The following is a 10,137-nucleotide window of genomic DNA, read 5'->3' as shown; positions in this document are numbered from 1 at the left end:
GACGGCTTGGACGAATGAAAATTGTGGGAGGAGGTTTTTGGGTTGCCGAAACTATGGGAAAAAGATAAGTACAAAATGTCATTTTTTTGTTTGGATGGATCCTCCCATGGTGCCTCGAGCAAGATTTGTTTGCTTAGGGTCGTTGAAGAAATTAAGAAAAGTCGAAAGGGAAAGGAGAAATGAGAGGATTTTTTGGCTTGTTATCTTGATTTTATGTGTCTATAAGCTTTGGGTTAGCAAATGAAAATGATGTTATTTGAATGGTGGATTAAAAGCTTTGTAATGGAAGTTTTTGTAATAGAAGTTTGTATGTGTTTCCAGATTAATTCTTATGGTTCTATTATTTTGCAATGGTTTTTCTTCCTTTGTAAGTCTATAAACTTTGATTTTTTGCATTGTGCATTTAATTTTTCTTCATTTTGCATTGAACTGCAAGAATAATCAAAAAATGAATATTACAAAGAAATGCCAAAATATGATGTATTTCATTATCAGTAAATTGATACAAGTCAAAATACAAGTAAGAAAAATAATTTGTCAAACCTGCTCTAATTCAATATGACATTAAGCCTAAAGCTTAATTCATGTCAAAATATGGATAGTTCATAAGTAAACTTTACAAAAAGAATGGCTATGCATCAAAGCCAATCAAGCAGAAGCAGGTATATGACAAAGTAAGTCAACTTCCTAGGTAAACTACACAAAAAGTTCCATCAACACTACCCATTTCATTCTTTTGATGTTGTGTGCAAATCTTGATTGTGAGGGTTAAAAATAGAAGATTCTTGACTGCCAGGTATTGCATGGTCTGTTGTAGATGGTGGCATCATCCAACGGACTGTTGTAGGTGGATTAAGTGGCCTCATTGTAGGTAATTTTGGCCTTAATACTTGTTGCCTTGTAGGTTGGATGGTTCGAGCTTGTCGTTGCATTGGAGTTGAGGATTGGGATGGCTGATCAGGTGCATGTGGTTGGCTGGATCTTGATTCATGTTGGTTTAGACTCTTGTTACCGCCAACTTCTCCTCTACAGGTCTTCTTATTATGGCCATGTTTACCACACTTATAGCAGTTTCCCATCGAACCTTTCTTGCTTAATTTAGGTCCATTCTTATTTCCTTCATCAGCTTCATTTCTTCTTTTTTTGGTTGGCCTTCCAGGTGGTCTTCTCAATTCTGGAGGTAGAATAGGCTCCATTTCAGTGAAAGGAGTCCATTGCTTAGCACCTATTAACAAAGAAGAAAGAATTTAGAAAATTAGCATGACATAAATTATTTAGGTATATGTAAATAGTTGAGTAGTTCACCTTTGACAGGACAAATAAAATTAGAATATATTGCAAGCTGTGTGGATTTATGGTAGCATGTATGAACATAAGGTTCAGGTCGATCATTGTGTAGTTGCATGACTACTACTGCATGGATACATGGGATGCCTGTCAGGTCCCATTTTCTACAAGAACAAGAGTGGGAGCCCATGTCCACCACATGTTGGTTTCCTGGACCACATTCAACCTGATATTTCAACCCTCTTGCATGTGTAGCCCAACACCTGCATATATCAATAAAAACAACATAGTTCGACAGAATATTTAAACATTCATAATGGTCTGCACATCTCAAATGGTCTCAACATATTTCAACATATCTCAACATATTTCAGCAATATATCTTAACATATTTGATAGCATATGTCAACATATCTCAACGAAATATTAAATTTGAAAAGAGTTACCTAGTTGCTTGATCAATTATAATGTTCATTACTTCTGAATATTTGGACATAATGGCCCATTAATCTTTTCAGCTACTTCATATCTGCAAACAATTCTTCTCATAATTTGGGTTCTAATTAGCTCCATCATAGTAAGGATGGGCTTGTCTCTAGCTTCCAAAATGATCTGCACAATATATAATTTGTTAAGAGTTATAAAAAAATAATATATATATAAACAATATTATAATAAGATTACCTTGTCAAAACATTCACAAAGGTTATTGAGAAGCATGTCAGATTTAGTAGTGGTGGAGAAGTGTACTTTGGACCACTGTTGAGGGTTAAGATGCTTCAGCCACTCAAATGCATCATTAGGCAAAGTCTTCAATTTTGTTATGGCATCATGGAATTCTCTACCATAAATTGCTCTAGCAACTCTCCACAGTGCATCCTTAAGAGCTTTTCCTTTGTGATCTTTTTTGAAGTTGGCATAAATATGCCTTACATAATTCCTGGCTTCATCATTAGGGAATAGCTCTGCCACAACTTCAACAAGTCCCTACAAGGATAACTTAATAAATAATTATGATAATAGGCTTACTAATTTATAATAAATGCAAAAAGTTAAGAACATAACCTTTTTTCTATCAGACATAAAACACCATCCATATGAGTTATCAATGTGCAAGTCTCTTCCAAGAATTTCCAGAAACCATAACCATGAATACTGATTCTCACTCTCCACAATAGCATATGCTATGGGATAGATTCCACCATTAGCATCGGTACCAACTGCTGATAGTAAGTAACCAGCATAATAACTCTTCAAGAAGCATCCATCAAGTCTGATAATCCTTCTATAACCTACTTTGAACCCCTCTTTGCAAGCTTGAAGACAAACATACATTCTTTGAAATAGTCTATTATCTAGTTTGCAAACAGTTGTAGTTCCAGCATTTGTATTCCTTAATTCAAGTAAATATTCATAGATCTTTCCATATTGTTCTTTCAATTTCTAAGGCATACTCTCTAGCCCTTCCACATTTAGTCAAAGAAAAAACTGTCTCATAGTCAGTCATCATATCTTGTTTGAGGGAAGTCAAAGAATAATTCATATCAGACATGGATTTCTGAATATATTTCATCCCGATGAACCTATAACTGACATTCTTATTTTTCAACAACTTAGCACAAGTGTGTTCGGACTCGTAAGTCTTAATCTGCCAAGTGTTCGAATCAGAATCATGCCAATACAATGGGGAAGCCCATAATTTCCATGGACAACCCTCCCTACAAATTGCTTGTAATCTCTTGTTGTCATTAACCTTAAACAAGACAGTTGTTCTATTCACCCTCCCATATTGCCTAATTACCTCCTTTAAAGTCTCTTTACTACAAAACAACATACCCTTTTGAAATTTAGGGTTCTCTATATCAGTCTTTTTATTGAACTCGGGGAAGGTAGGATGGGCATTTGAGTCAGAATCTCTGTCACTGTTTAATTCCCCTGAATTAACAGGACTACAGTCAAACATTTCATCAGATCTATTGTTAAACTCATGCCTACCTGTGTCCCCTAAAATATTTATCACATCCTCCTCTACCATACTAGGTAAACTCTCCTCATCAACAAAATAATTTTCACCATCAGTTTCCTGAAAATCAGAATCTGATTCATTAGATCCATTGTTTTCATCTTCTACTACAACTTCTTCAAAATCAGCTTCTGTCCCTCTAACACCTTCATTACTAGACTTGTCTTTCTCATTGTCCCTTTCAACATTACTCATTTCAACATTATCCATTTCTACTCCAACACTTTCAATATTGTCCCTTTCAACACTACCCATTTCAGCATTGTTCCTTTCTACACTACCCATTTCAGCATTGTCCCTTTCTACACTACCCATTTCAGCATTATCCATTTCTACACCAGCACTTTCAGCACTATTCATTTCTATACCACCACTTTTAGCATTTTCCCTTTCAACACTACCCATTTCAACATTATCCGTTTCTACATGACCCATTTCAGCAGTATCCATTTATGCACCACCACTTTCAGCATTATCTATTTCTACACCACCACTTTCAGCATTATCCACTTCTACACCACCACTTTCATAACAACCACTTTCAGCTATACCCTTAACTTGTGCATATATGTGAATATATCTATTCATAGGTAAACTATGTACCATTTTCATTACATCAGAATCAGTTCCTAAAGGCATGATGGAAGACTCAGTTAATTTTGCATTTAGCAGTAACCAGAATAATTGTAAAGGAGTAGGGACTAATATTTGCTCCATCATTTCACAAAAGTCAAGAAAAGAGATTGTGTCACAATCACACAAGTCAAAATAAGCAATCTTGTTACCAGTGAACTTCATTCTAGGTGAATGTACAAATAATCCATCGTAGTAACACACAACCAAAAATTTTTCATCTTCACGACCTGTAACAAGATTTTTGAATTGATATTCAGCATAGTAGGACCCATAACACACATATACACTTTATCATATTAACATATGATCCAATATTATTACAATATTCAACATGCAAACATATAGGGCCCGCAACAGTACAATATTCAGAATATTTATAGTTACAAGCATATCACACATATACACATAGACAGTCATAAAGTCAGCATAATTTATCAAATCCTTGTGGTCCACAAGAACACAATATTAACCATTATTTTTCAAACATGTAGGGACCACAACATTATAACATTCAGAAAATATTATTAAACTGCATGATCTACAACAATATAAAACATTCAACATACAAACATGTCAAAACCACAAAGTCAATATATCCCACATATTTCAAAAAATTCAACATTCAACATATCCCACATGTCAAAACCTTTACAACATAAAGCATATAACAAAAAAAAAATAGCATGAAAAGTGGATATAAAGTGATCATATCAAGAAAATAACATATAGCATAAAGTACATATACTTTATGTTGGACATAAATCATATAACATATAACATAAAGCATTGCCAGTAGAGTTGTAAAGTTGTATAACATATCATATAAACATGAAAGTGGTCATATAAATAGAAAATATTGCAAGTCTAGTTGTAAAGTTGTCAACAGAAAATCAACATTACTTCAACATAAACCACATACATTTTCTGTCAAAAGAAAATAGAAAACATTGCAAGTAAAGTTGTCAACAGAAAATCAACATTATTTCAACATAAACCACATACATTTTATGTCAACACAAAATCAGTACAGTTGTCAAAAATCAAGAATCAAGAGTAATATAAAACAAAATAATCGACATTATTTCAAAAAAAAAAACCCATTCAATTTTCTGGCAAAATTCTAGGTTAATCCATTTTCTCTCAGACTGAAAATGCAGCTTATCGTAAAGCATGACGTTGTCCCCCTTTTTGTCATAGCCTCCATATCATAACCATCTTCACTTTAAACCCTAAAAATTTCCTCGAACCCCTCTTATATCCAAGTGTTGTTCATTATTTTCTCTTAATCGCTTTCTATGTTTCATCTCTTTGTTTTCTCACGTTTTCGGTTTATGGTTTTCTCAAACACCTTCTGCAACTCTCTGAAACTGTTTCATTCGTGAAGGAGTAAGTGAAGAATGGAATCAAAATAGAATCGGATGGATCCACTTTATTTTCCTCTCTCATTTTATGTTTAATTATTTTTTCACTAAATTTTTGGTAAAACACTAGTCAACGGGAGAAGTGAGGTTCTCCACTGTGGTAATCAAACCATCCAGATAAGCATCTAACGTTCCACGTTTGTTTTTCGTGACGGCTCCTAACAGCTGTTAACGGTCAGTAACCATTTTGTAACAAACGATAACGTTAATAACTAATTTATAACTTTTTAAACATTAGTGGTGAAAATAAAAACTTATCCAAACATCAGTGACCATTGTTGTAGTTTACCTTTTATTTTCCTAGGGGAAACAAAAAGACTTTTAACGTTACACACTGTTTTAAAGACGTAACCATCCTTCAGATCTGACTACATCTTCTTCATTCCCTCCCTAAATAACAGTTGAACACATCTTCCATATGTCACTTACTTCATTCAAGCCGCTTTTCCCCCTTTTCTCTTTTGGATTTAGGGTGAAACTGAAGTGAAAAACAACACTTAGATGGGATCCGGTGGTAGCAAGCCTTGTTGCAGAGTCAGCGGCGGAACAGAAACTGAATCTTCTTCTTCATCGTCTAGCTGCGCTTCCCTGCGGAGAAGATCCAAGGGGAAGAATAGAGTTTTCCGGTCCTCTTGTCTGAAAGCGCTTTCTGGATCTGAGTTTCCTAAACCTAATTTTCACCACCGGAAAGAACCTGCGTCAGAGTCGGATCAGGTAAAAAAAGAATGTCGCAAAAAGGTTGGAGGCGAAACGGCATCTCACGATGAAATGCCGTTGCCAACGCCTTGCGTAACTTCCGGTGGTAGCACCTCCGGTGCGGCCGCGACAGCTTCTCATCACTCTCCTTCTCGATGCCTCTCCGGCTTTAGCTTTCGATTAAGTAGAGATGGTAACACTTCTGTTGTTCCTACAAGTCTTTCAATGTTGAACCGTGGTGGCAATTTTGGGACACTTGAACCTCAACAACCTCCCCGCAATTCTTGCTCTCCGATAATCGCCAATGATGAAGATGGAAGTGGAGAGGCTGTTGAAAGGAATGCTCGTTTTAGCAGAGCCTTAAGTGTTGGAAGGCTTCGTGTTCGTGTTCTTGGTAGAGCTTCTTCATTTTTCCCTTTGCAGCAAGACATGCAACTAAATACTAATCAAACTCGGGAATTAGCCACCTCGTCATCCACTGCCGCTCTTGATTCCTCCATCATTTCCCAGAATGAAATTGAAACTCCACGATCCAGAGAAGCCAGGTATCATGATTTGTTCCACCACAGATCCAATTTCCTTGAAAGGAGGAGCAGAATACGATCTCAGGTTTTATAATTTTCTTACTCCCATCACCTTAATCACAACGCTTTTAAATTTAATTTAATGCCTGGTGATTACTGGACAAAGTTGATGGTAATTCAAATTTCTCCTTTAAAAATTATAATCAGAACAATCACTTTGGCTAAGGCATGTCCTGATGCTTTATTTATTTAGGTTTTGCCTGCATACATTACTTTATGCTATAGGTTCTTTGAAAATTATCCATCTCAGCGAATGCAGATCCTTTTCTGTTTACTTTAGTCACTGACCTATGAACTGCATCAGGTGCGAGCTCTTCAACGGTTAGGAAGCCGTTTTGAGAATTTATCAGGACATGAAAGATCTTGCCTTTTATCTGGTCAACACAGAAATGGTCAATGCGCATGTCTTGTAAATAATCAAGATTCTAGCTCAAACAATGACACAACCAGTGCTAGGTCTAGTGTGTCCAGAATTGTTATGTTAGCTGAAGCTTTATTTGAGGTGATTTTTGTTTGTTATTGTTATTGCCTTCTCGGGGTAGCCCTCCTCGTTTCTCTTGTAGTAATATTTTGTGTATTTTAACTAGGTCCTAGATGAAATTCACCAGCAATCGTTGGTTTTATCTTCTCAACCATCCGCGTCTCCAATTGGATCTGTTCCTGCACCAAATGAAGTTGTTGAATCACTTCCTGTCAAAGTATACAAGTCACAAAAACTTAAGAATGATGAGACTGTGCAGTAAGTATTTACTTTCTTATACTATGCTGAACTGTTAAACAAGCTGTATTTTCCATTTGATTAACTTGTGCCTTTGACAAATTATTAGTTTTCAAGTGTTTTTGTTATTGGACTGAATCTAAAATCATGGCCTTAGATATAAGATATTCAGTAAAAGTTAATCAAACATTACATATGAATTAGCTCGGAGTTTCAAGTAGTTTTCAATTAATCTCTATGACATTAGATCTCTCTTGCTTCTAAAATAGTGCTTTAGGAATAAGATAGGCATTGCAGAAATGTGTTCTAAAAATTGGTACAAAATTTATTGATTACATCTTTACCAGTGTTAGAAAGGGTGCAAGACGCACTAAGGCAATAGGGGTTTTATAGCCAAAGCGCATGTATTGCAACTTATTGAATTAAGGCACACTTTTTGAAAATAAAAGATATACATGGTTTTTCGAGCTGTATAGTCAAGGAAAAAGAACAGTTCATGCAATGTAAACACCAAAGAGTATTCATCATCAACATTTTATGTATTAGGGTTAGCGTGAAGGATTTATGGTTTAAATATCATTTGATTATTTTGGCCCAAGTTAGTATGTAAAACATAATAAAAAAATAAAAAAAGACAGAAAGAACAAAAAAAAAATTGAGCAGGCGCGCCTTGTTGCGCTTCATTGAAATTGCCTTGCCTAGACCCAATTAGGTGCTTCACCCTCACCTCGTCTTAGTGCCTAGGTGTGCCTCAGCTGTGCCTTTTTAAACACTGATCTTTACTCTTGCACAAGTTGTGAACATGGACAGGAAAATGTTATGTGAGCATAATATGTTCTTCTCTTGCCTAAGAAACATTCTAGTCTAATATTTAGACTTGACTGAATATGCAAAGTATGCCTCAAAATAAATTAATTTCTGGAGGATTGCTGAATTTAATTGCATTAGAATGAGAATGGTTGCCATCTTAGATCAGACTAAATTTAAAACATGTATAATCAGGTGAGATGAAACATAATCTATACAGAGAAGTAATAGCTTTGTGAATGTTGTAGATCTTTGAAGATAACGAGACAGCTTACCTTGTTTCATAACTACAAATTTAGATAGGTGAATGCCACAGCCAATATTCGACCAGCTAATCTATTAGACCATTTAGACCTGAAAGAACTGTTACTAATTCTGTATTATGGAGGCAATGAAATACTTTCTCTCTTTGGTTGCTAAGTTATCAAGTATGCTTTCATGTTATATTCTCAAATAGATTCAGAGTATTTTTTATCTAAAACTCAGTGAGCTTGCTTAAACTTGTGCATTATTGTTGGCAGACCTCATGGGCAATATCCTGTGTCGATTCGTGAGTCTAACTATATGTAATATTATGAATTTCAATGGCATTAATTGATCGTGAAAGGAATGTTAACTCTTAATAAAGAATTATTTATTTGCCCTACCAATTACCCACAATATCTTTTAAGATGAGTTCGATACACAAGTTCCAAGCTTGAAAAACTAATTTGACTTTTAGCAACCATGTAAACATGGTCTTTCATTTTTGTAAGGGTCGTAACCTTTCTTTGTGCTTCCTTTTTTAAAGACTTTCCAATGGAACTTGTATGCAATCAGTCATGTGTTTTTGGTCCTAATTTCCCCCCCCCCTCCTCTATTTCAATCAACAGATGTTTCATCTGCCTTGGGGAGTACGAGCAGGGGGATATCATTAGGAGATTGCCTTGTACTCATGAATTTCATAGAACATGTATAGACAAGTGGCTCAAGGAGATTCACAGGTATAAGATGAACACCTTTTATCGAGGTTAATTTTTATTTAACATGACTGTAAATATTTGGTTAACGTTGTTCCATATAAAATAAGCATGCATTAGCAATGGCTTTTTGGTAAACAGCTTATGTTCCCCTGAAGGAGTACATCGTGGGTTGCATGCCCTATTTCAAGGAAAGTCTAAAATACTTGTTAATATAAGGTTAAAAAATGGCATAAATCGGTTGTAGCCGAAAATTTTACAAAAAGTGTACTTTTTAGGTTGGACGGGTTAACATTTTAGGTTGAAATTGAAAATATTACAATTTTCATAATATTTTCGGTTGTAAACGAAATTATTATAAATTGTATAACTTTTTCGGTTGTAAACCTAAACCTATCGCAACGCGACTTTTTCGTTTGCAACTGAAAATGTTATAAATTGTATAACCTGTTAGGTTAGATAAGATAACATTTTAGATTAAAACCGCTTTAAATTAACTTTAAATTAGGCTGTGGTACAGTAGAACTACCTCATATGCTAGGTGAGGGGATACTATGTAATGGCTATAAATTAGTATAAAACTTATTAGTTTTACATAGTGTGAGTGGATCCTAACCTATACATACATATATATTTAATGAGTTTTGGCTTGTAGGGTGTGCCCTCTTTGTCGAGGGGATGTATGCGGACCTGATTGGTTGCCTGCGGAGTAGAGCTTCCAGTTTGTTTATACATAATTGACGAGAAGAGAACTGGAAACAGGGGATTATGAAGTGATAATTATATATAATTGGGCATTTATATGAACAAGTGTGTTTAATATATCATCCGTGATCAGTTTCATCACTTTTTGGCTGCACAATAAAATAATAAAAAAATGGGTTGGCAGGAAGAGGCTCAACTGATTTGTACGCCTTGGGGACACAACTCAGTTGGAGGGAAAATCTGATTTTACTCGAATGTTTCCTTATTTTTACCGAAGAAATATTAACAGCAGCCAACTGGA

At 35.2% G+C, this 10,137-nt stretch overlaps 2 protein-coding genes across 2 annotated transcripts; one reads left to right on the top strand and one right to left on the bottom strand.

Annotated features, from left to right (window-relative positions):
- Window positions 1-728: 728 nt before the first annotated feature.
- On the bottom strand, window positions 729-2,622 carry LOC120208907. Its single transcript, XM_039208032.1, has 5 exons — window positions 2,353-2,622; window positions 1,972-2,274; window positions 1,766-1,899; window positions 1,426-1,550; window positions 729-1,225 (listed from the first exon to the last, which is right to left on the bottom strand). Exons 1-5 carry the CDS (start codon window positions 2,620-2,622, stop codon window positions 729-731), a joined length of 1,329 nt encoding a protein of 442 aa, XP_039063963.1.
- Window positions 2,623-5,774: 3,152 nt separating this feature from the next.
- Window positions 5,775-9,911, top strand: LOC120208903. Its single transcript, XM_039208030.1, has 5 exons — window positions 5,775-6,672; window positions 6,952-7,149; window positions 7,235-7,386; window positions 9,045-9,155; window positions 9,787-9,911. The coding sequence occupies exons 1-5, from the start codon at window positions 5,869-5,871 to the stop codon at window positions 9,842-9,844; spliced, it is 1,323 nt and encodes a 440-aa protein (XP_039063961.1). The 5' UTR covers window positions 5,775-5,868; the 3' UTR covers window positions 9,845-9,911.
- Window positions 9,912-10,137: the final 226 nt, after the last annotated feature.

The sequence above is a fragment of the Hibiscus syriacus genome, unplaced genomic scaffold, assembly GCF_006381635.1.
Source record: "Hibiscus syriacus cultivar Baekdansim isolate YM2019G1 unplaced genomic scaffold, ASM638163v2 tig00017808_pilon, whole genome shotgun sequence".
In the NCBI taxonomy this organism is placed as follows: domain Eukaryota; kingdom Viridiplantae; phylum Streptophyta; class Magnoliopsida; order Malvales; family Malvaceae; genus Hibiscus; species Hibiscus syriacus.
This window is presented reverse-complemented; position numbering and strand designations above follow the sequence as displayed.